Source organism: Columba livia, chromosome 1 (assembly GCF_036013475.1).
Source record: "Columba livia isolate bColLiv1 breed racing homer chromosome 1, bColLiv1.pat.W.v2, whole genome shotgun sequence".
Classification (NCBI taxonomy): domain Eukaryota; kingdom Metazoa; phylum Chordata; class Aves; order Columbiformes; family Columbidae; genus Columba; species Columba livia.
In genome coordinates this window covers 54,752,158-54,778,456 of record NC_088602.1, presented here as the reverse complement: position 1 = coordinate 54,778,456, position 26,299 = coordinate 54,752,158, and the positions used below count along the sequence as shown (strand labels likewise).

Sequence of the window (26,299 nt, the reverse complement as noted above, 5' to 3'; positions counted from 1 at the left end):
TAACTAACTCTCCCATTCGAATCAGAGCCAATTGAGTGGGGCTTTACAGTGGATGCTGAGCAGCTCCCTAGGTCTTCTGCATGGAGAAACACGTGGTCAGCTGAAGACCGCACCAGAGCAGATGCTGGGTGGTGACAGGTACACTGGCCAAGGAGCAAGTATGACATGGACATGGTAGGTGCCTTCTGCAGGCAGCAGCAGTGAGGGACAGACACAGCTTGTCCATATGCAGTGGGCTGGCATGAATGCACCTTGTTGTGCAGCATTAACATGGTTCCCCACCTCTCCAAGTTTGGGAATTTGTTTGTGCCAGGTCTTCTTGAAACAAGGGTGAGAATCACTTTCCCATCTCCTCAACACATCTTGTGCATCAGAGACAACAGAAGTTCTAGCTTTAGATGTATGGAGATAGTTCAGATAGAAGTTCTCTCTACTAAGAGATTAATGTTTTTTCTTGATTAAGAAGGCTTAATTTAATATGCATATCTTGTAGTGCTTTTAAGTTCTAACAAACGCAATGTCATTAATGTCATCTTGATTGCCAGTTATCTCTGAGATAACTCTCAGAGAAAGCTCGTCCCTGCTTGCCGTTTTGGCGAGAATCCCTTTGTGGAGCCACCCTAAATGCCTGCAGGCAGTGCTCCGTTATGATTTCCTGTGTTCAGGCGGACCTCTGAGCAGGTACCCAGCTTGAGCCAGCCCTCATGCTATTCCACTCCATTAATTTTTTTTTCTTTCCTGAATATTTTGTCTCCTGAAGGTCTACTTTGCATATGGTTATCAGACCTTGCCTGAAAGTTTGCCTCTGGAGTTTTAAACTAGATTCCAGAGCGAAGGGTTATCAGGGAGGGAATGCCTGAAAGTTTGCTCTCACAAATGGGTACAGGCCTCCCCTGAAAGTTTGCCTTCGGAGCTCTAAAATACAGATTCTGGAGTGAACGGTTGTCAGGGAAAGAAGAATCCTGAAAGTTTGCACTGCAATGAATACAGGCCTCGCCTGAGAGTTTGCCTCTGGAGCTACAGGACACAACCTCTGGAACAACTGGTTATCAAGGCGGGAAGACGCCTGAAAGTTTGCTTTGTGAATGGGTACAGGCACCAGCACTGTGCCCTTGTGGCCAAGAAGGCCAATGGCATCCTGGGTTGTATTAGAAGAGGGTTGGTTAGAAGGTCGAGAGAGGTTCTCCTTCCCCTCTACTCTGCCCTGGCGAGACCACATCTGGAATATTGTGTCCAGTTCTGGGATCCTCAGTTCAAGAAGGACAGGGAACTGCTGGAGAGGGTCCAGCGCAGGGCAACAAAGATGATGAAGGGAGTGGAGCATCTCCCTTATGAGGAAAGGCTGAGGGAGCTGGGTCTCTTTAGCTTGGAGAAGAGGAGACTGAGGGGTGACCTCATTAAATGTTTACAGATATATAAAGGGTGAGTGTCACGAGGATGGAGCCAGGCTCTTCTCGGTGACAACCAGTCATAGGACAAAGGGCAATTGGTACAAACTGGAACACAGGAGGTTCCGCTTAAAACTGAGAAGAAACTTCTTCTCAGTGGGGGTGACAGAGCACTGGAACAGGCTGCCCAGGGAGGTTGTGGAGCCTCCTTCTCTGGAGACATTCAAAACCTGCCTGGACGCCTTCCTGTGTAACCTCGTCTAGGTGTTCCTGCTCCAGCAGGGGGATTGGACTAGATGATCTTTTGAGATCCCTTCCAATCCCTAACATTCTGTGATTCTGTGATTCTGTGACCTGGAAAGACGGTAAGCAGCATTTGGCTTGGCATATTTCCCCCATGCAGAAAATAATAGAGTGAACTCACCACCAAACTCTTTTAAGTCACACTTCTCTTTAAAAAATCTAAACTGCTTTAAGCAGAACCCTAAATTACACCCCTGCGACATCTATCCGTTTCCACATAAATTTATGTGTAGAATGCTGTATTTGACCAAAATTCTTTCAAAAATTCCAAAGGCTAAATACTTTCCCAACTTGATGCTAATCTGTGCTTGAGTACAGTAGAAGGAGCCTGAGAAACAATACTCTCATTGAGAAAAAAAAAAGTGAACCCACTGCTTACTTACTGTTCAGGAATTCTGTATTACTTGTGTGTGTTGTGTTTAATGATTTCTTTGCCTGTACCTGTTCTCTATTTCCTTTCTTGCAAAAAAAATATGTGAATGTGTTAATCTCAAAAATGTGTTGGCATCTGTATGGGTATATTTGTTTGCTGCCATTTAATGACAGGCTGGGAAATATGCTATTAGGGGCGAGCTTAGGCACAAATCCAGATGACAAGTTAGCTGAAATACTGTTTTTCTCTACTTCCACCATGAAACCTGAATATTATAACTAATAAATTTAACACTGTTTCAGGTGTGGTAGCCTGACCCAGTAGCTCAGAAGTGTGGACAAGGCAGCGCGGTTGAAGTTTGGATCAAGGGAGCTTTGGCCACTGCTCACGTGCTCAAAGTTGCTCCCTGAAAATTCCTTTGATAGCTGCAGATGAGCAGTTCTAGGCAAGGGTGCCAGCACATAGTGCTACTCATTTTCCAGAGACAGTAATATCATGTGGCAAATAATAAATAATTCTAAATGATGTTTTGTAAATCAGTATAATGCTCATATTGTGTGGCCCTGACAACAGCTCCTTTAAGCACAATAGCTGAGGGGAAGCTGCGGGAACTTCTGAACAGGGAAGTGCTAAGGAACAGACAGTGTCTGCCGTTTTCCTGATGACTAATTGGAAGACAACCGTATTTTTGTAAGTTTGCTCGATGGCTTCCACACAGGGTATCACACAGACCTGCAATGAGCACCGACATGGTGACACCAGGATGTGGGATCTGTCTGTCCTTTTTTCTGTCCATCCAGGTTCTCCTCCCCTGGCCAGAAAAGGCACTCCTAAAACTTTGATGCATTACTGAGGAGCAGAGGCCAGCAGGACATCAGTTCTAGTACTGCATGCTGCAGCATGCTCCCAGTTGTGTAAAATTCCATAGTTTTGATGGAGGAAAGTACTCACATGAAAAGCTGCATACATGCCACTCTCCTACTCATGGTTTTATTTTTTCTGCTGCTCACTAAGTAATCTCCCTATTATCATTTATCCGCTATTCCTTTTCTGCACACTCTAATTTCTCTGAATATTACCCATTTCTCCTTCCTCGTGTACTCCATTAGAAGCACTTTTCCCTGCCTTACCTTGCCTTACCTGCCTCGGTACCTCACCTTCCTCTGAGCTCATTCCTGTCTTGTATAGGCTCTCAAATGGCAATAGGCACCTTTGTATGGGTGTCTGAACTGAGCCAGCTTTGATGGCAATGTTTGCATAGACACATATTTTATGTATAGACACCTTGGTTTAGGGTTTAGTCAGCTAGCTGAATCTTGTCCATATTTTTTTGTGTTTTCTTTGGTGATGCTGATGAACGTGTGTTCATTTGAATTGCTCTCAATGGTATGTTGGTGACTTTGGTTCAAGACATTGTCTAACCTGGGTTAAAGGACTGATCTTTCCCACACCATAGATGTGTGTTCGGGTGCTGAGTAGTACAGGGAGGTGCATTGTTCAGAGTTTTTATGAGTTAGAAGCTCCATTTATAACTCCTGAGCTGCCTCAACATATTTTTTACTAGCAACTAGTCTTACTTTCTGTCTTTTTCATGTGTTGAAAGCAGCAGGCAAAACCAAGTTCCAGGTAAATTGAATCCTAAGGGAGAAGAGTTGAAACCCATTTCAGACTATGTGGCATTGCTAATTGACTCTGTGCTTCCAAAAATGAAGTAAAATCATATTCTAGTTTATCTGGCAAGTAATAGATTTTTTTTATATGAAGACTGGAGAATCTGAAAGTGCTGATGACAGTGTCTGCAGTCTGGATGAACTTCTTAGCTGCATGATGGCAATAAGTTTGCCACATAGATAATATACTTCTGCTAGAATGGTGTAGTTGAACATCCATGGAAATATTGAATAGTACAGACACACCCACAGCTGTTTTCATTATACATACTTACAAATGCATCTAAACAATTTTATTGTGGAGGGGGAAGGCAGTGAAAGCTTTTAGTGAAGCAGAGGGAGTTGCCAGCTTTTATTCAGTATGGTGGAGCTGAACTAATATTAATGGCTATTGCTTCAGACTCCTCTCATGATTTATCACTACTTTATTTTGATTTATTAGTTTTATTCCTCTAGCACATAGGCGTTGCATTGTGGACAAGAACTGCTGCATTCTGGCAGCTTTTTAAATAATTTTTCTCTATGTCATGAACAAAACCACTTGCTTGCATGTCTGGTGTGTGTATTGATCTTACAGACTGTCTCCTACCAGGTGGGTAATAAATGCTCAGCTGTGACAGTTCTGAAAGTCTAGCAACCAGACCAACCCCAAAACAACCTCTGGTGTAATGATGGAGGAAGGATTAGAGAGCAAACAAGGACCACTCACACTTTGAAAACAATTACATAATTTATTTTGCATGCAAAAAAGGCTATTAAGAAGGGAATCCTTCTCTGCTTGCCACTCAGATATTTAAAGTGCAAGCACTGGAGCTCTGCAGTCAGCAGGTGGAGTCTCCATCCCAAGATGTTGCTACCAGCTTTATTAATTTTTGTTAACAATGAACCTATATCCTCTGCACTTCCAGTTCATTTTCTATTGCTACAGCTTCAGTGGAAAGTATTATCATGCAGTGAACGAACTGAAAAGAGAAGGGGTTTCCTCATCTATTTATCATCTGTTTACAGGGTCGTAATTAAAAGAATAAGACCTTTTCTCCAGCCACCTCAGCTGAAACAAGACCATCAATTTCTCAAAGCTCATGAAAGTCCTGCAGAAATAAATCTGAGGCATTTACCCTCCTGACAAGCTTCAGAGCCCACAGAACTTGCGTTCATGCTGGAGCCTTTTCTGCCCTTGATGTCATGTGCAAAACACGAGGATTTGTGCTGTGCTAATCCTGCTAATGAGGGTTTCTCCCACCCTCTATATAAACCTTGCTCAAAGCCGTGGCTGCTGAGCAGGCACCGCAGAGCCAAAGCTCCTGTCTTTTGAACCTCATTCAAGGCAATTAGAGACCGAGACTAAATAAACACCCGATACCAGCATCCTCAGTGGTGAGAGAGATTATCCCCCTTGGCTGGGGCACAGAGCTGCGGTGCAGCCGGGTTGTCTCACGGCGGAGATCTCCCTGCTCCCCTCACTCAGGCCAGCTGTCATGGGCGCCCTGAGGTGGCTCTTCTGGGCTGGGCTGGGCTATCTGAGCTGCTGCTGTCTCCCCTGGGCGCAGGCCCAGTTCCCCCGTGCCTGCATGACGGTGGATGCCCTTCGCTTGAAGCGCTGCTGCCCAGCCTTGGGGACAGAGCCCGGCAACATCTGTGGGTCCCTGCAGGGCAGGGGACAGTGTCAGGGGGTGCAGGTGGACACTCAGCCCTGGAGTGGCCCCTATACACTTCGAAATGTGGATGACCGGGAACGATGGCCCCTCAAGTTCTTCAACCAGAGCTGTTGGTGCACAGGTGAGAGGGGTGCTGGGAGGAGGGGATGGGGGTGGATGGGTCTGCTGACCTTGCTCCAAAGGGCAGAAGCATTCCTGGTGATGTCAGGCATTCAAATATTATCAGTTTCCTAAGTATACTGCCATGTTCATGATACTAGCAGCACTTTTTCAGAGCAACAGAGCTGAACAAGTGTTTTCTTTCATGCAAACTTTTGGGTTTTCCTCTCTCCCCCTGAAGCTGTCCCCATAGCCACCTATTGCCTTTCTCTGCGGAGGTTTGGATGTTTCACTGCTGCATTCAAAGCTCTGTCACGGCTGATCATGGCTCAGTGAACCTTGATCAGTGTGCATTGATCATAGGACCATAGACTCAGTGTCCTGAGTTGGAAGGGACCCACAAGGATCATCGAGTCCAACTCCTGTCCCTGCACAGGACAACCCCACAGTTCACACCACGTGTCTGAGGGCGTTGTCCAGTCTCTTCTTGAACACTGTCAGGCTTGGGGCCATGACTGCCACCCTGGGAAGGGCGGTAGATTTATTCCTCTTGGAGCAGTACTTTGTAGTACAATATACCCCCATGCACTGAAAAATGGTGGATGACTGGCTGCAGTCTTTCCCAGGGTCGTTACTTAAGTCTACAACTCACTTTGGTCTGAAATGGGTCCGTACAACCACCAAAGAGACCATTCTGTCCTTTTCCTCCCCATCTCTGCCCACTCCTTCCCACTTGTGACTTTACATGGGCTTCCATGTTCACATGCTGGAGGCAAAATGGATCAGGGAACCAATGTACTTGAAGGATAACCTGGGCAAAAGGACCAAGTTTTAATAAGAGTAGTTCACTAGTGCTGGCAAGAGAGAGGGAATAGGAAGGTGAGGTCAGGGCAGGATAAGGCAATGGACCCTTTTTCAGCAGCAGCCCTGGTTGGAGGGTTAAGATGAGCAAGAACTGCAGCATCAGCCTGGGATGCTTTGCAGGGCTGGCAGGAGATGGTGCCAGCAGTCAGGAAAAAAGTATATCTCAAGCATCGAAGTCACCTCATAGGCAGGTTTCAAATGCAGCCAAGGATTCCTTGTTGGAAACATAAAGTTGCTTTAATTTTCTAATATGAGAAGAATAGTCTGCTTTCCTTCAATGTGATTCTTAGAACTAGCTGAACTATTTCGTTCAAAATATACCTCAGCTTTCACTATCAAAAAAGCCCAGATCAATCTAAGAAAGAAGTGTTGCAGAAAATTTCAGCCCAGAAGGTTATGTTTTGCAATGCTGTTATCAATTGAAAACAGAGATGTAGTGCCAGATGACTTAAATGGATAGATTGTGTTACTGAAGCTCCTCAAAATAACAACAGACTTTAGAGTGTAAATCTATTTTTATCTCTTCCTTTGACTAGATTTCAAATGCTTGTGTGGATGTGCTTTTCCAAACACTTTACCAAAAAAGAAATTATGTAGTTTCTTTTCCATTGTAAAGGTTGTTATATACTTCCAAAACTAAAGTCAAGTATCACAAACAGGTGCAGACCCTAAGTCAGTAGAGCACTGAAGCACATGGTCATACACCAATATTTACGTGGTCTGAGTAATTAGAGCATTAAAACCTGCAGTAAATTGGAGAGTAATGTAGACAGACATGGTCTGCATAGGTAGACGTTAGTTTGCTTGTCCAAGCAGAGGTAAGCACTAGTATTTGATATTTGCAGGGCTGGATCTCAGTTACATGTTCAGAATGTAGTGTCGTTTCATTCAGCCTTCCATCTGGTGAGCTGTCCTCTCTCCTTGGCTTTTAAAATCTGGTTTCTCTGCATTTCTACTCTGTTGTTTTTATTTCGTATGTTGTATTCCTCTTTCTCCTTGCAGTCTTTGTCATCTAAATATACCAGTGATAAAACAGTAATGTGGCAGGCATCCTTAAAGAAGATTTTTCAGAAAGGTTTCCTGGGCTCTACTCTGCTGTGATCAGCTTGATGCTGCATGTGAAAGCATTTCTAGGAGAACACTAAGAAGTCGTGGTCAATGGGGTAGAGTCTAGTTGGAGGCCTGTATCTAGTGAAATGCCTCAAGGGTTGGTACTGGGACCAGTACTATTCAATATATTCATCAATGACTTGGATGAGGGAATAGAGTGTACTATCAGTAACTTTGGTGATGGCACCAAGCTGGGAGGAGTGGCTGACATGCCAGAAGGCTGTGCTGCCATCCAGCGAGACCTGGACAGGCTGGAGAGTTGGGTGGGTAAAAATTTAATGAAATATAAAAGGGAAAAGTGTAGAGTCTTGCATCTAAGCAGCAACAACCCCAGGTTCCAGTATAAGTTGGGGAATGACCTATTATAGCGCAGCGTAGAGGAAAGGGACCTGGGGGTCCAGGAGGACAGCAGGATGACCATGAGCCAGCACTGTGCCCTTGTGGCCAGGAAGGCCAAAGGCATCCTGGGGTGTAGTAGAAGTGGGGTGGTTAGTAGATCGAGAGAGGTCCTCCTTCCCCTCTACGCTGCCCTGGTGAGACCACATCTGGAATATTGTGTCCAGTTCTGGGATCCTCAGCTCAAGAAGGACAGGGAACTGCTGGAGAGAGTCCAGCACAGGGCAACAAAGATGATGAAGGGAGTGGAGCATCTCCCTTATGAGGAAAGGCTGAGGGAGCTGGGGCTCTTTAGCTTGGATAAGAGGAGACTGAGGGGTGACCTCATTAAAGTTTATAAATACATAAAGGATGAGTGTCATGAGGATGGAGCCAGGCTCTTCTCGGTGACAACCGAGAGGACGAGGGGTAATGGGTGCAAACTGGAACACAAGAGGTTTCACTTAAATATGAGAAGAAACTTCTTCTCAGTGAGGATGACAGAGCACTGGAACAGGCTGACCAGGGAGGCTGTGGAGTCTCCTTCTCTGGAAACATTCAAAACCCGCCTGGACACATTCATGTGTAACCTCATCTAGGTGTTCCTGCTCCGGCAGGGGGATTGGACTAGATGATATTTTGAGGTCTCTTCCAATCCCTAGCATTCCGTGATTCTGTGATTCACAACTACATGAAATTTGAATAGGATTTGATGCTTTTACAATACTAGTGATCATGTGACTTTCTATTAGCATTTTGTTGTATTTTTTTACTTTGTTTTATATGCCAGTTGGCTGTCTGCACACCAGAATTTTAAGTGGTGTGACGTGGCCTTTTTTAGACATCTAGGGTGGTAGTACCTATGGTAATGAATTAAATGCACTCATTCAAAGGGACACAGAACAGTGCACATCTCTTTTATTAATGTATCTTATTTTCCAAATCAATGTTATGTACAGACTGCCTGTTTAAAATAGTTCCTGTCTTGTGCAAATTCCAACCTGTGTGCAAAGGCTCTTTCTAGAGTTTTAAGATTATAAATGTTTGGTCGTGTACGTGCCTGTCTTGGCACTGTTTAATTTATAGTTTAGATATGGTGTAAACGATAAGCTATGGGAATTCCAGCTGCCATGTAGCTGATTATATCTGGTTAGACAGCACGGTTTAAGTGTGTCACATAGCTGATGGCTGTATGGTAGGAAACCTGGAGGAGCCGTGAGGAACAGGGATCAGCATTTTCCAAAGTGGGGGATTCTGGAGTTCTCAGATTTGAGCTTTCTGCTAGAAACCTAATAGCTACGCATAAAAGGAACTTAGAACATTTGGCTGTCTGTTGTAGCTGTTCACTGAGGAAAAAATGTCTTAAAATCATATCCATCCAGGTGTGGGTACAGAACATGTCCAAAAAAAGATCCAGCTTTACTTCCTACTTTTTCTACAGAGAGCCTTGGTCAAAAAGACATAAGTCTACTGCTTGCTGCATGTTTCACTCAATGTGTTGGTGGCAGCAAAAATAGAATATCTAGAAAAAAGATGTAGCATGAATGTAGCTGTGAGGTTGCAAAAAATTTTTAGTTCCTGTCTGATTTTAGTTTTGAATCCATTGCATATGCTCTACAATTGGTTTGGATGTACCTAATATTAATTCAAATTATATAAATTCTTAAACTGAAATGACTTGATGAGAGTTCCTGACAGCGTGCAGTACTATATGAAGGGGAATATGGTCATTTGTATTTCAATAAGCTGTATGTGTTGCCACCGAAAAAATGTTGGATGCACCAGTTTAGATGAATCTGAAAATTGACATTTGTAGCTAATTACACAACAAAGTTGTATTTCAGTTGTGTAAGTAAATTTAGTGTAGAAGAATACTGGTTTAGAAGACTTAAGAACTAAGTGTTAATTTGACATCCAAAGGATAAAATTGTACTAATAGGATGCAGATCTGATATAGCATTTAAACAACTTAGTACAGAAGGTTATTGTGTAATAACCACTGCAATCAGTCATACTTTTGCTAGTACAGATTGTGACAGTGATTAAACAATGACGTAGTTTGAGTTTACTGAGGAGTTAGAAATAATTATAATTCATCATTTTTCCTGACACTTTCTGATTTTGACCTGTGGACATGTGCTGGACATTAGTTTATTCTTTTTAGTTTATTCTTTTTTTTTTTTTTTTTTTCCTGCAGCAGTTTTTTGAGGAAAAAAAATAAAATATTTTTCATTCCTGTGCAATAAATACTCATTCTGGAGAGAGAAATTTTAAACTCTAGTGTTTAGCTGAAAGCAAGTTGCCAGTTAAGCCATGTAGCTGATATGGTGGCCCTCCCGTTAAGTGAAAGTGAGCTTTTGAAGTAGTTTTAAAATACACTTCATTTACTTATTGTAGGGCAATATGGCTGTAGGATAATACTAAATTATTGCCATACCTTGATGATCCTGTTAGAGCCTGTGCGAGGTACAGATCTCCCACATCCTGCAGCCTAACAATATGTCCAAATGAAGATCTGGAAGAGACAGAAGATTTAACTATTTGTCTCACATGGTAGCAATCCTGATCCTACCCTTGGGATACTGCAGTACGCTGGTGTTTCAAATCTAATGTCACTCCTATTCTAATTAAATGGCTAAAGAGGTCTGAAAAGGAGCCCTTTCTCCCCATCCGATAAATGGTGAGTATTCAGCTGGTCTCTGTAGAAGGAAGAGGTGCTTAGACAGCTGCCTAGATTTCATCTTGGTACAGTAAAACAAGGCAGAGGATGTTGAGTGTTGGATGAATTCCCTTTTTACTGAATAAAAGACACTGAGTTGATGGAATTACTAATTTATGTTGTGGTCAGTGTCTGAAGGCCAACCACATGCTATGACTTTGCTCAGAAATCCCTATCTGTGAGCTCAGGCAATCACTGGGGTTGAGAATGAGCTGCAGTGGTATGTAGTAACTGCTGTTAGCATATACCAGTGATGTGTATGAGCACATACCAAGTGTCATACCCTAAAAAGCGTTATTTTCTCAGTGTCATGCCCATGGAATGGCCCAGTGGGAGAAGTACATGAACACAGGGCCTACAGAAACAGCCAGATTGACCTAACTTGACCAGGAAAGAGCACCATTAATGACGATGAGATTAGGCATGGAAGAAAACAGCTCTTGAGGCATATGATCCCATCTCCAGACAGAAGAGTTACTGGGGAAGACACCTCAGATGATTTCTTTTTTTTGCCCAGCAGCAGTACGATGGTCATTCCTGGAATCACTGGAACAAGGAGGGAACATCTGGGCCCCAACTGTGACATAATTTCCTAGCTGTGAACCAGAACAAACATCCACACTATATTATCTAGGAACCACAAGGCATGAGAATAACCTCGGTTGTCTCTGTCATAGCCTCAGAGAGGTAATACACTGAGTTGCTCTGTGTTAGTCGCTGAAGGCAAAAAATGCTAAGGCATGAATACTTGCATGTTCTTATGGTCTCTGTGTTCAAAAGAATTTTGAAAGGCTTTCTCTGTCTTGCTGACAATGTCTACTGTGTGCTATATCCTGATACTACAATGGAATCATAGAATAGTTTGGGTTGGAAGGGACCTCCAAAGGTCATCCAGTCCAACCCACCTGTAATTAGCAGAGACATCTTCAAATAGGTCAGGTTGCTCAGATCCCCGTCCAGCCTGGCCTGGAATGTCTCCAGGGATGGGGCATCTACCATGTCTCTGGGCAACCTGTGCCAGAGTTCTACCACCCTCATTGTAAAAAAGTTATTTCTCATGTCTAGCCTGAATCTCCCCTCCTTTAGTTTAAAACCATTACCTGTTGTCCTATTGCAACAGATCCTGCTATAAAGTCTGTCCCCACCTTTCTTATCAGCCCTTTTTGAGTAGTGAAAGGCCACAATAGCTCCCCAGAGCCTTCTCCAGGCTGAACAACCCCAACTCTCCCAACCTGTCCTCACAGCAGAGCTGTTCCAGCACTCTGATTGTTTTTGTGGCCTCCTCTGGCCCCTCTCCAACAGGTCCATGTCTTTCCTGTATGAGGGCTCCAGAGCTGGACACAGAACTCCAGGTAGGGCCTCACCAGAGCGGAGCAGAAGGGCAGAATCACGTCCCTTGACCTGCTGGCCGCATTCCTTTTGATGCAGCCCAATATATGATTGACCTTCTGAACTGTGAGAGGACATTGCTGGCTCATGTCCAGCTTTTCATTTACCAGTACCACCAAGTCCTTCTCCTCAGGGCTGCTCTCAATCCCTTTGTCCCCCAGCCTCTATTGATACCATGGGTTGCCCTGACCCAGGTGCAGGACCTTGCACTTGGCCTTGTTGATCCTCATGAGGTTTGCATCAGCCCACTTCTTGAGCTGGTCCAAGTCCTTCTGGATGGCATCCCATCCCTCAGGCATGTCAACTGCACCACTCAGTTTGGTGTCATCTGCAAACTTGCTGGAGGTGCACTCAATCCCGTTGTCTGTCATTGACGAAGATATTAAACAGTACTGGTTCCATTGCAGACCCCTGAACAACACCACTTGTCACTGATTTCCATCTGGACATCGAGTCATTGACCACTACCATCTGGGTATTACCATTAAATCAATTCCTCATCTACCGAACAATCCATCCGTCAAATCCATACCTCTCCAATTTAGAGAGAAGTATGTTGTGGGGGACCACGTAAAGGGCCTTACAGAAGTCCAGATAGACAACATCTGTGGCTCTTCCCTCATCCACTGATGTAGTCATTCCATCATAGAAGGCCACTAGGTCATTCAGACAAGACTTGCCCTTGGTGAAGCCATGCTGGCTGTCTCAGATCACCTCCCTGTCCTCCATATGCCTTAGCATCTTTTCCTTGATCTTTTCACACAGTAAAAGCTCATTTCCTATGGAAAAGTGTCTGGTGAAGTGATGGAAAGAATGGACCCCTTGGATGACTTCATAGATTAGGTGGTTAAGGGAAAAAATCCTGTAGAGCGTCAATTAGATATAATTAGCACCTGCCCAAGAGAAACAGGTGAGGAGCCATTGGTCTACCTGTCTCCAGATGCCATACAGGTGGAGAGAAGCTTTTTTCCCATTAAGAAAACTCATCATTTCAAGCTTTTGCTAATTTGGCATCTTGGGCATCAAGAGCTACATAGTTTCAAAGGGCCTTGACTGAGGGAGGAGTAGGCACTATCAGAGCCTCAACAAGTGACTGGTGGAGCTTGCTTCTGGTACCAAGACCAGACGGGACAAACCTGGTTCTACACTAACTTTGATTCTGTTAGTGCTATATTTCTATGTGATGCTTATTCAGTGTTGTGAGTAGATGGGTTGTTTGATTTATGGGAAGCTTAACCATCAATCTCAAAAAAGTTTGTTGATAGATCTTTTCAATGGTTAATTGCTGCTTTGCTCCCCTTCTCTCAAAACGGGTTGAATTGTGCCTTTGGGCATGAGGGGCCAATAGCTACTTTCCAGAAGTTAATGATCCATGTACTGAAATTTGTGCAATATACATGGCCTAATTATTCCTGATATTTATCATCAGGTCAGAACAGTCTGGAGTATGTGATGAGCCCTAATAGCTAGGCTGAGTTGTCAAGAACAAGCAACTATACAGGTAATGGAGTACACCAAATTCACAACAGCAATTGTGGTCTTCTGACGGGACTCTCAGGATATTGTGACAAAATCAGCCTTACACATTGCTTAAACTAGGGCTAACCATAAGCTACAGAGCCTTCTTGGTAAGGGCCCTTGTAACCTTGAGGGTCTTTGAAATTGGTAATAAGCCCCATATCCCTGACAATCTGAAATCTTACTTTAACATTAATTGTTGTTTTGTTTATAGATTCAACCCTACAGCCTAAGGATGTCTGGCATCCAGCCACTTCCCCTTCTCCATGTTAGCCTGAAGCCTGTCCTGGGTCTGACAGCACCGATATGTGTGGGGAGCAGTGAGATTTTGTGGCATTTTGGAAGACCATTGGCATCATTATTGTGGAGTGGGCACATGTGTGGGGTTGGAAGGAGAGTGGGCTTAGGGAGCCTCAGTGCAGATTTTGGAGAACTGAGTGGAGATCCCAGAGGAGTTCTGGTTGCCTCTCTTCTCCCTTCTTCCCCCGGCAGCAATGCCCACCATCCAACACCGGTGCTATGCCAGCAGCTTCCCTGTGTGAGGGCAGGAGGCATATGCTGCAGGAATGGTCCTTCCCTGTCTCCCCTGGCACCAAAAAATGATGAAGTGGGGCCTTTCTGTTGCTGCTGGCAGTGTGCCGTGCTGGGCTAGAGGCCATGCTCAAAGCAAGCTCTGCTTTCCTGGGCTCTTCCACCACACTAGAGGGTCTGAGCTAATAACCTGGAGTGCACTCGATTAGTTGCCTTAGAAGCAATGCCAGCAGGGAATGACAGTACCACAGCGTTTCTCAAACTCTTATTGCAGCACCATTTATTTAATAATGCTTAAAGTGTGACTGGGAGCACCCCTGGTGCTTGTCCTGGGTTGTGTTTGGTCCCAGGTACACTGTTAGCAGGCATTAGTCTTTCCTAGGTTTTACCCCTAAGAGAACTGTTTTGTTTGTGGATTTTTTTCTGTGCTTAAGGATCCACGTGAGCTGGCCCTTTTTTGGGTTTGATCCTGGAAGTCTGGGAGTATTTGTGAGCCAATTAAGCAACACACTTCCCGATGTGCTTAACCTGAAGTGCTCAGCCTTCCGTTCAGTGAGACTCCTTTTGTGCCCAAGGGCTTCACGGAGCTCTTAGCACCCTGAGGTGTCAAGCCTCTTACCCAGCACCTCACCTTCCCAACCAGCTGAGTGTTATTCTTGGCCCTGTCGTGGCTCTGGGAAGCGAGCCATCCTCCTAGTTAGTCAATTGGCAAAGCTGCCGGTCTGCTCAACTGCCATTCCTTCCAGGAACTGGCTTCTCTGGGCAAAAAGAGCACTAATTCTTAATTCTTCTGCATTTCAGTGTTTGTTTTCTCTGATTCATAATGTCATGACCGCTCTTTCCCTCTTGATTCAGGAAACTTTGCTGGCTATAACTGTGGTGACTGCAAGTTTGGCTGGACTGGCCCCAACTGCAACGTGAGGAAGCCACCAGTTGTCAGGAAGGATGTCCACTCCTTGACAGCAGAGGAAAGAGAGCAGTTCTTCGATGCTCTAGACCGTGCAAAGACAACCGTGCACCCAGACTATGTAATTGCAACTCAGCACTGGTTAAGTCTGCTTGGCCCCACTGGAGACGAACCACAAATTGCCAACTGTAGTATCTATAACCACTTCGTTTGGCTTCATTACTACTCAGTCAGAGACACGCTATTAGGTTAGTGCTTTTCTTATCCAAGGTGCTCTGCAGGTAAAGGAAAGGGTGAAAAGTATGTTGGCAGGTTATGGAAAATGCTGAGGTCATCGTGATAGATACATAGTGTAAGTCCAGCAGCTGAGCAAGAGAACGAGATAACGTGGCACATACTAGCAAGGAGCTGAGATTTTAGACAATAAGACCACTTCTTAAGCCCAAAATCCACTAAGGTGATAAGAAATCTTTGGAATATCCAACTTTTGGGGCAAGGTGAAGTTTTGAGAGACACTGAAGTGAATATCCACAGAGGAGTTTGTTTCACTTGTCCCATGTAAGCGATGTAGCTTCTGATGTGTGCACTCGTTCCAAAGCTGCAGAGCTGAAGGTTTTTGTTTAACTCCACTCTAGGCAATAGAAGAAAGTGCTGTCTTTCTGTTGAGCCTCATTTTGTGCCTAAGTGCTTATTTTATCTTCCCTTTGTAGGACCTGGCCGCCCCTTCACAGGTATTGATTTCTCCCATCAAGGACCGGCCTTTGTTACTTGGCACAGGTATCATTTGCTGTTGCTGGAGAGAGACCTGCAGGTTAGCTGAATAGCCTTGCACTTTCCTCATGCAGCTTCTCTCTTCTTCTGTGTGACTTTGTTGAGCCAGCCAAGGGTAAGCTATTTCCTAGGACAGATTCTTACCCAAACTCCCAGGAGTGGTTGCTCATTGATCTTTTTTCGTTTAAAGTAAAATTAGTACTTTCAAGACACCGAGGACTAAACAGTTTCTTACTGTGAACAATGATGTGTGGAGATTTTTTTCCTTCATCTTCACAAAAGAGGACAGAAGATGTGAATCAACAGTGTTTATTAATAAAATCAAAGCAACACCTGCACATAAAACTTGTTAACAGATATTGTCTGCTGATGGTGAAGATACCCTCCTTATGAAAGCAGCTCTAAATATTACCCCTTTAAATATGCCATGCTATACATTGGATACATGCATATATTTAGCAATAAATCTTTTAAATAAATATATATTAATGTACCTGGCAGTCAGTTGCCGAAACATTGACTCATTTTTAATTACACTACTTTTACATTGACCATGTTACTGTATTTTAGCCTTGGAGATCTCTAATAAAAATGTTTGGTATCAAATTAGCTGCAGGATCTCACTAGCGTGAAATTGTTTCTAACAAGCAAACATGAGCAAATTCACTGTATTCCTCTGTTAATAAAAGTTCAGAGTTTCCCTAGGGGTAACCTTTCTAGAGCAAAAGCAAACCGCATGCACAATTTTACCCATTGTCCATCATCACTCAGAAAGCCTCTTAGTTGCTTAAGACTTGACTGATCTCTGCTCCTGCTCTCCTGCTCAGTCTCTGAGTTGGTAGAAAGCCTGACATGGCCAAAAGAAGTTCAGCCCAACAGTAGAGAAACTAGTGACAAGGTCTTTGCTTGTACTGATTTAATGCCTCAATCCTTTGAAAGGAGTTGGAACAGCACTTTGAAGTGCGTGGAGTTGAAATGGAAATTGAAAAGCAGAATACCCAGTGAAAACCTGCAGGAGTCCCTTTCTTTCTCTTTCCTTTGAAGGTGATTCCCTACTAATGCTTTTCTGTCCGTTGCAGCGGCTGATCGGCAATGACTCCTTCGCGCTGCCCTACTGGAACTTCGCCACAGGTAGAAATGAGTGTGACGTCTGCACGGATCAGCTCTTCGGAGCATCGCGACCGGATGACCCAGAGCTGATCAGCCTGAGCTCCAGGTTCTCCCGCTGGCAAATAGTTTGTAACAGGTATGAGAATACCTAGGGCGAGCTTCCACACTGACCAAACCTTGCTTTCATTTAGTATTGACAGCACGGGCTGCTCTCCTGGTGTGAGTGAGCATCAGGAAAAGAGCCAAGGTGTCATTTTGAAACTGGAAGTCACCATTGCTTTGTGTGTAGATGATGCTGTGTATATTGGAAGTATATTTTTCTAGGATGGTTCTTTTGGTACTGAGTTTTAGTCAATTCAGCCAAATTGAAGCTGCCAAGAGTCTGAAGAGTTTGCACGTTGGCAAGTATCTTTTTAAGGAAGAAATGCCTGTGTGTTGGTTCTATGTAACAAACACCCAACTGATTTTGGCAGCAGAAACAGAAAACTATTTTGGTATATAGGAAGCTAGAGATAGGAAGAAAAATTGTATTGGGTGAGATCTTAACCTTTATATATTTAGTGCAGTTTGGGAACTGACTTCAAAGTGACCGAGATTTCACATGAAAAGCAACACAGAAACAGCCAGGAGCTTGCTGCCAGCTCTCTGTAGGCATATACTGATTCGGGTGAGGGCAGGGCTTTGACATGAAGGATCGGGCCGCTACAACATAAGATGCTGCTGGTTACAATACTCATAAAATGTTCTTCTCCTAGCTCCGGGGTAGCTTGCAGTCAGTCTGATGGAGGTACTAAGAGCTCAGGGCTTTTCAAAGGAGTGTCTTTTTCTGAGTACCTAAAGAACTACTCGAAATTGTATCTTTAGGCACCAGTTAGCTTTAAATCTTGCACCTGCTTTTTCTCTAAGAGAATATTTTTTTTTCCTTGAAAACTGAAGTGAATAAACTTTTGCCTTGCCAAGGGTCAACAAAGAAGGGCTTTTGTTTACTCTAAGAGTTTCTGAAAATGCTGTCTTTTTTTTATACTGAATAGCACATAATTTTTTTCGCAAGTGTTACACTATTTTTTTCCTCTTCCTTCCCTCTTTTTCTCCCTGATATAAACTACTTGCTCCCCGTTAGCTAGTAGGCAAACCTGCAACAGCAGGTTATTCTCTAGGCCCCGAACAAGAGGATGTAATGCATTGCAGTTGCTTTTCTTCCAAAGGGGATGAGGGATGGAAAGTGAAATCTTGTTTTCTGTTATTCCTTGCATTTTCTTAGCCCACCCCACAGGGCAACTTTCCTGTTTATTTTCCTCTAGTCCTTACCTAGAACTGAAAGGTTTTCAATTCAGAAGACTCTTTGAGATTCTCTGGCAAAAACTGTTCTTCCAAAGACCCTTGGGAGGGAAGTAGGCGTGAAGGGAGTTGTGCTTGCCTCTACTAAAGCATCCCCTCTCTGTCGAGAATGAGCCTGGTGAGTCTTGGTCCAAATGACTGATGGCCAGAGAGGTCACAGAGCTACAAGAAGACGTAGTACAGTGGCAGTCCTGCGATAACTTCATGTCCCAGACAAGGGGAGGTGAACCCAGATGCCTCAGGAGATGCTGATCCCTAACCCCTGCTCTCCTCTGACATGTACAGCCAAGACCTCTTTTGTACTACAGGAGAAAATGCCAAATGCATCATCACCCTCTTCTAACCTGTTCCTCTTTCCGTTTCACGCGCAGTTTGGATGACTACAACCGCCTGGTCACGCTGTGCAATGGGAGTGATGAAGGGCCGCTGCGGCGGAGGCCGGCCGGGGCATCCAGCGAGCATCTGCCCACCGCAGAGGACGTCAGGAGGTGCCTTTCCCTGCAGGAGTTCGACAGCCCCCCCTTTTTCCGCAATTCCAGTTTCAGTTTCAGGTTTGTCCTTTGGCTCCTCCAGAGCTGACTGAGTCATGGGGTTTTCTTTATGTGTGCGTTTGTCAGCAAATTATGGTTACTTGGCGCTGCTTTTTCCCATCCACAGGAATGCGCTGGAGGGCTTTGATAAACCAGGTGGAGCCCTTAACTCGCCGATGATGAGCCTTCATAATTTGGTTCACTCTTTCCTGAATGGGACCAGTGTTCTACCCCATGCAGCTGCCAATGATCCCATCTTTGTGGTATGTCTTTTTCCCCCAGAGCGCGTGGCAGTGTCTGTGGCTCAAAGAGAGCTGTCTCACCAGAGATGTGCAAAACATAAGTAAAAGAAATCCTTTAAGGAGAAGTTTTTTCTCTTTTCTTGGATATTGCCATGCCTACCTAATGGTAAAATGAAAGCAGAAAGAAACCTCAGGGTGATTTGTAAAATATAAAATAAGTTTCTAGGGAAAAGAGCTGCTATTCCAAGTCATGTTGTCCTAAATCCTTTGATTAGGTGGTATCTAAATTTAATAGCTTATATCTGACAGTTTTACAGCAACAAGATAAACTGAAAATGGGGTTAGTTATTTTTAAAGTAGTAGACTAAGTAGTTTGTTTCTTTGTTTAAAACTTCACTGGTTAAAAGGAAGCACATCTAATTTCAGTGTCTCTTGGGAATAGAAATAATGTGATTTCACTGACGCTTTGGTACACTGCTGCACTGCAATGAGAAGCACAAACAGCACTGTGCAAATAAAAAGCCAAAAATTGACTCTGCTTACACATCTTTCGTAATAAATTACTGCCAAGTTCTTTTCCTCTTGGTTAGATTAAACCACAGAGATTATATAGAGAAATTCTAATACAGTTATTTTCTTTCTTACTTTTATTTTAGGTTTGCTTTGTTTTGTTGGAAAAAAATAGCCCAAATACTTATGTACTGGTTCTCCAGCTTATTTCCTTAAAAATTCTTGAGTTTCTTCATTAATTCCTCTCTCGCACAATGAAATCTTCATTTCACTATGCTATAATTTTATATGCAAGATTATTTTCCATGAAATATTTGCAAAGTTTTTTCCAGGGTCATAATTAAAAATCATAAGCGCATCAAAAATTAATTTGAACTGCCCCAGACATTTGTAATAATTGTCTGAACTCAACTTGGAAACAACTTCCCTGTATTAGTGCTCTGTAGACCTCTAGACTCACTGGGCAAGTTCTAATCAAATTCGTGGGTACCTGGAGCTGTGGAACTGGTGGCACACTATCAAATGAGTGTGCAGGAATCAAATTTCTTGCAATTTTGCATACCTCTTCAAACATGAGAGAGAGTAAAATAGGTTTTAGAGGTACATTCACCTGAATGATCTTAGTGGGCCCTCACCCAAGAGGACAGACCTGCCCATTCACAGTGAGCTGATATTAAACTGTCTGGAGAAAGATCTTATTATGAACAGGCAGCAACAGGGATGTATACTGCAAAATGTCTCATGCAGGAGATCGGTTTACTCCATTCTCATGAGCTTTCCTGGTTTCCTGTTCTGTAGAACCTACTGAAATTAGATTACTCTTTTCTCTCCCAAAAGCTGCTGCCACCTTAGGCGATAGCATTTAAATACTGTTGAGTTCAGGAAGAGCTTAGTAAGTCTGCTTATCCATGCCTTTATTTGCAGGTTCTTCACTCCTTTACTGATGCCATCTTTGATGAGTGGATGAAGAGGTTTAACCCCCCTGACAATGCCTGGCCTGAGGAGCTGGCCCCCATCGGTCACAACAGATTGTATAACATGGTCCCTTTTTTCCCTCCTGTCACCAACGACGAGCTCTTCCAAACTGCGGAGCAGCTCGGCTACACCTATGCCATTGACTTACCAGGTACGTCTCAGAGGTGTGGAGACTGTTCCAGGCCAAGAGATGAGAGCTCATGTTTTCAATTACATGAGCATATGGAGAATTAGGCACCTTTCACAAAACACTTGGGTGTATTCACCTGCTCACTAGCAATCACATGTTGTAACACGGCAAGCTACAACTCACCAGATAAACTGTGGTAGCTACGAGTGTGCACACCCTTAGTTTGCTCTGCTGCAAAACACATCAACAAACTGCTCCGGCATTGATGGTGGTGCTCCTTTTGGGCTTGAGGAGTCTTTGATTTTGGCTCTTGCTCCCAGCACTCTTTATGCCTGTTGCAGAATCCTTGAACCTGTATGAGTTTAGGTGCTCTGCCAGGGAGATTGGCTAATGCCAGTTATTAGAAAATACTTGTTTTTGCACAGGGCCCTGAATGATACTGTACCACGAATCTCGTTAGAGAAGAATTCAGTTAATCTTTGAATACCCAGGAAAGATGTACCTGGGTGTTTTGTGTTATAAACCTTCAGTTTTAAAGATTTTCCATGCCCATAGGTGTAATATGCCTTAAGGTTTGTCTATTTGTTGAAATTACCTTTGATACAAATCAGATAAAGACAAAAGAAACAAGAAAACAAAGTATTTATGCACAAAATCTGAAATTTGCAACATGATTTACAAATATTTGTAAAAGGTGCAAGTGTAAGAAATACATGAAAACCATGCTTAAGCTGCTTTACCAAAGATTAAATATGAACAGTTTCTTTCTCCACTATGGTATTCCTTTGAGAGGCAATAGGTGCTTATCTAGCTTGTGTGGCCAGGAATTTCTTCTAAATGCTTACCATGTATCTGTGCTTTTAATCTCTGGAGGCTGTTTAAAGGTCTATAGACTGCAAAAGATGGTCCTTGTCCTCAGGCTGCACTCATGCAGGGCAGCCCTGACTTGTGGAGACATGCTAGCTGCTTCTGCAGTGCTTTTCTCAGGGGTGTCCCCAGAATTTCCCCTAAGAATTTAAAGTTCTCCTTTTATGGAGTTTAAGTTTTCCTCCCTCTGGACCACTGTGCCACTGCTGCTTTGGCAATGCTGCTGCCCCTTGAGTGCGAGGTACCCAGGGAGGGGCAAAGGCATCTTGTGATTCTGCTGCCTCTCAACTCCCACTGAAATAAATAGTGATCTCGCTGTGAAGCAGCCTATTTATCGCTGTCTTCATGGTCAGTGTTCAAAGAATAAAGTTTTTACATTAAAACCTTTCTCTTTTAGCTGAATATATAACTTGGTAAAAAATTAATTTTTGGATCTTACTGAATCTGTGCATCATTGCTCTCAACTCTTTTGTTGTCAGAGACTACAGATTGGGGTGTTCAATTTCTAGTTGCTTTCATAGTCAGTGTAACGTGTCCTTGAGCCATTTGGTTTTAAGCTTGTATGTCCAAATACCTTTTAAATTCCTGAAATAATTTTTTTTTTTTTTTTTTTTTGCGAATACCTAGTCAAACATAATTATTGCCATATTGATATATGCAGCATATTTCAGAACAGGACAGCAGGCAGTTGTTGCTTCTGAAAGCATAAATGACAACACAAAATAAAATTATTCAACCAAGTGGAGCGGGGTTATTATAAGAACAGGCAATATTATCTTAGAAGACAATGGCTCCCTAGAAGTGGTTCATAATCAGCGGATGCAATCTGGAGCTGGTCAGCAGAACCACACTAAGTAATGTTTTCAGTTAAAAGTTTGTGGTCTGTAGGAATGTTTGAGGGTTTTCTGTTGATGAGATTAACTTGGAAACAGCTACGCTGAAATGTCATTGTAGAAAGAATTGCTTAAATAATTCATAATTTTGGCCAAATTAGATAAGAAGATGGCCTTTTTGTTTTGTTACTGTTAACCTTTCCTGTTCTCAACACTTTAATTTGTATGAAAGGCTGAAATTTAAATTCAGCTGTAGACTTCTCTGGCAGGAAACATCTCTGAGTCCGGCATGCTTGTCGGTTACACGGTGCATTACCAGCTTCCCCTGTGGGCACTGGGTCTCTAAGCCACACAAGCAATCCTAAGTACCAGGCTGTAGCATATTTTCCTTCTTTCATGTGACTGGAGAAATGAAATTCATGAGCTATCCTCACTTCAGACATTTTGTGTTTTCAGGTTCACTTGAAGAAACCCAAGCCTGGGCTGTCATGGTTGGAACCACAACTGGAGGAGCATTTATAGCTCTGGCTACACTTGTTCTGCTGCTTGTACTTTTCCTGCACCGAAGGCAGAGAAGAGGTTTTGAACCACTGATGAATGTGAGCTTCAACCCCAAAAAGTACACAGAAGAGGCCTAATGCCCTTGCTTTGTTTCTTTGCTCATTCTTGTAGGAAGTGGCCTTGATTGCCTTATTGAGATCTTAGCTGAGGATTTATCGCACACTCCTTTGGCAGCTGACTACATTGTTCTCACTCAGGTTTTCCCATTATCTAGTGAATTGTTAATATGTGAAGTCTCTGGGTACATATGTGCAAGGCCCAACAGGCTAAACTTTTCTCATTACTAAACGTTATCTGGAGTGTGTGACACTTGTAAGTCATCCTCTATAGATTTAGATTGAGACAGCTATGAATCTAAATAGAAGAAAACCAACTTGAATAACCAAGATAATTTTTCACCTCAATGTATTTTTAATTTCATTTAGCAGCTCGTAGATGTGCTGGAAGTTATTAACTCTACATATATATTCGAATAACACATTATTTTTACAGTTATCAATAAATGTTCTGAATAACACAGTCTTTTTTTAAGGTTCAAAATGTTTCATGCTGTTTCACAAAACACTATAGGAACTCCCTGGTTATAGTTTATTTTAGAATCATGATCAATTCCATGTCATGTACAGTCAAGCTGATGTTAGCAGTAGGTAAACCTCCAAACTCAAATTCTGAAATTTAAGAGCAGGATTTCCCTGACAGCTAAATATACACTTGTGTTTTACCTCTATGTTAGGAACCTGTGACAGAAGTTGAAAATGGTGCTTGTCCTTCTCTATTCTGACTCTGCTGCAATGTTTAATGAATTTAGAACTAAATTTACCGGGACTGAAGACTGAGCTAGCTCTCATTACCCAGGTCTGCAGGTAGGGGATCAGGTTTGGATGTGGCATTCCCTAGACCACATCTTAAACGTTACTTTATATATTCCCTATGTATTTCTTTATTTAGACATATATTTGGACCATATTTTGTTTGCTTTCCCATGTTATCTTGAGAGAGGGTTTTTACAGAGCAAATGAAGTCCTGAACAGATCATGTCAGATTTGTTGCATAATATGTTACATTAATGGAGTGCACAGATTTTGTGTTTTGTAAGGTCCTGAGTCTTAGGAAAACTCTGCTTTTGTAGCCTTGAATAAAAAATTCCAGTAAGCAATGCTTTCTGATATTTCTTCTAGGCCTGCTCAATACTAGCCATGTGGACTAGAAAGATCTCAGTAGATCTTTACATATACTTAGTTCGAATATGAGAAACTCACAAAACTGAGGGGGCTTTATGGGACAAAAAAAAGTTATGATTTGCTCACCACACACTCAGGTAGTCCTTGCTGCAGCAGGTGGACAACGATGTCCTGCTGTTTCTGCCGTTCTGTGGTGTCTTTGGGTGTTCCCAGCACATTTGCTCCTGGCTTATGCCCAAGATGTCAGTGATTGTAGCTCTTTTTGTGCAGCTGCTCAACCCAGTACCCTAGCTCCCAATTCAGGTTGCCTTTTGGGGGTTTTTACCATGTAGGAACCAGTGTTAATTGGTGCTGAGAACATCAGCTGAGGTCTCCAGAGACCTGGGTTGGACATGTATCATATCATTTGGACCCTGATGAGTGTCAGTCTGAAGCTGGGTCTGAAGTCTCCACATGTCCTTCTCAAGGGGGAGATATCAGCCACTTTCCAGCACAAGACAATGAATCTTCACGTGCACCAGATCCCGCTAAATGGTGATTTAGACAGATGATGTTGGATGGAGATTGGCACCTTTTTGTCCTTCATGTGATGTGAATGCCAAAGTTTAGGAGACAGACTAGGCTGCTACTTCTAAGGGTGAATCAGATTTTTCCTTGGGTTCACAGGGCATAGTGTGTGCCCAACTAGCTTCACCACTTTGGAGGTTTGAATACTGCTGCCCCAAGCGTTTGTTGCCCTGGTTATGGGCAAACGACAGTGGCAGTGAGGTGGAAGAAGGAGAGAGACAGGGGAGAAATGTAAAAAGGTGGCATAGCAGCTAACTTGTTAGAACTAATTTTGCTAAGAGTGGGAGGGTTAAACATGGGACAGTTTCTCAGTTCTCACATGTAAATTGAGTAGAAAGATATTTTCCTTTCCAGAAGAAAAGCAATGAGGGCATTAGATTGATAATATGCACTTAAAAATGTTAAGGTCAAAGATCAGTGTGTTACTCTTTCTGCTTGCTGGGCCTTAGTTTAATAATTAGGACTATAAAACTGTGACTGGTCCTAACAGTTGCTTGTAAAATCTGACTGAAATAAGCTCTATAGCAAACACAACCTGCCCTCTCGTGGCTTACTGGAAAATTACCTGGTGCCACTAAAATGCTGTTTTCTCCCTTTTTAAAAAGCGCAGTCTTGGTCTAGCAACCAAGGAAAGTTATGTCCTTGGTGAAAGGAAGAAGCACAGGTAAACTTTATACAAAATGCTTAAAAAGGAAGAAAGTTGAACATAGGTACATTACAAAACTGCTGGAGATTGCTTTTACATGTTTTAATGTTCCACTCATCCTAAACTACAGAAAAGGCATTTTTTATTGCTGGTTTATGCAAGTGTTAGTAAATACCTGCAATCTATTGTTGCATAAATTGTACTGAAGCTGTTACTGCCAGGGTGAGATGTAAAGGGACTCTTCTGTTCCATAACTGGAGGAAAAGACTGTCACCGACTTCTAAACTGAGGGAAACAAGGCTGTAAACACACTGTCCCCAGTCTCCACAGAGCCCAGCACACCCTGGGATTTTGGTCCTACAATCAGGTTGAAGCGTGACCACTGCTGCTGGAGTCAGTGTGGGGTAGGGGGACAGAGCAGTGCCTGCAGGGGTGCCCTGCCCTCACACTGCTGGCAGCGCTGGGCTCAGCATGGGCACCCAAATGGGGACAGGGAGGACAGTGCCCACCTGGGAGGGGGGACACTGGTGCCCAGGAACCACCTCTGCCCATTGCTTTTGCCTCTCGCATTCATAACTGAGCAGTCACCCAGCCCAGCCCAGGAGGGAAGGATGAGGGACCAGCACATCCATCCCCATGGTCACTTTTTACTCAAAACAGTTTGCTGACAGATGGGAGGTGCACTCCTGAATGACTTCAAGCTGAGATGGGTGCAATCATCACCGTCACCCCCCTTTAAAACAACTCCTGCTGAATTAAAATTCTTCTGACAAAAGGGTCTGAAACACACAGGAGCATGTAACACGCAAATGAGATGTTTAAGCTCTGGAGAGGGAGAAGTGCTCAAAACCATCTCTTTCTCAGCCTTTTTGTTAGCTAGACCTATGCAGCTTCCAGCTCTGTGTGTTGAGCTTTTGTGTGGATTATCTTTCTGAGAAGTTTAATTCTCTCTAGTCACTAGTTAATTGCTCTCTCAACTGGCTGTACTGGATCTGTGGGCAGCTAATGCCTCTTTCTGAGTCATCCCGTGGGTCGGGTGCCTAATTTTTTGACTCTGTAGTAAGCTGGTGGCAGCCACATCATCTCTGTCAGTCATGGCCTGTGCCTTTGTGCAAATGATTGTCATGAAAATTC

General features: G+C 43.3%; 1 protein-coding gene across 1 annotated transcript; it reads left to right on the top strand.

Moving 5' to 3' along the window:
• Positions 1 to 1,643: 1,643 nt before the first annotated feature.
• Positions 1,644 to 23,927, top strand: DCT (dopachrome tautomerase). The gene is made up of 9 exons (XM_065056892.1): positions 1,644 to 1,753; positions 4,743 to 5,513; positions 14,853 to 15,152; positions 15,615 to 15,715; positions 16,755 to 16,921; positions 18,495 to 18,674; positions 18,781 to 18,916; positions 20,330 to 20,531; positions 22,667 to 23,927. The coding sequence occupies exons 2-9, from the start codon at positions 5,213 to 5,215 to the stop codon at positions 22,846 to 22,848; spliced, it is 1,569 nt and encodes a 522-aa protein (XP_064912964.1). The 5' UTR covers positions 1,644 to 1,753; positions 4,743 to 5,212; the 3' UTR covers positions 22,849 to 23,927.
• Positions 23,928 to 26,299: the final 2,372 nt, after the last annotated feature.

What these genes read in the sequence shown, in the direction of transcription:
- DCT (XM_065056892.1), top strand. Translation starts at nt 5,213, where the DNA reads ATGGGCGCCCTGAGGTGGCTCTTCTGGGCTGGGCTGGGCTATCTGAGC. An exon ending in CCAGAGCTGTTGGTGCACAG is followed by an intron (nt 5,514 to 14,852) that starts GTGAGAGGGGTG and finishes CTCTTGATTCAG; the next exon opens with GAAACTTTGCTGGCTATAAC. An exon ending in CCAATGATCCCATCTTTGTG is followed by an intron (nt 18,917 to 20,329) that starts GTATGTCTTTTT and finishes CTTTATTTGCAG; the next exon opens with GTTCTTCACTCCTTTACTGA.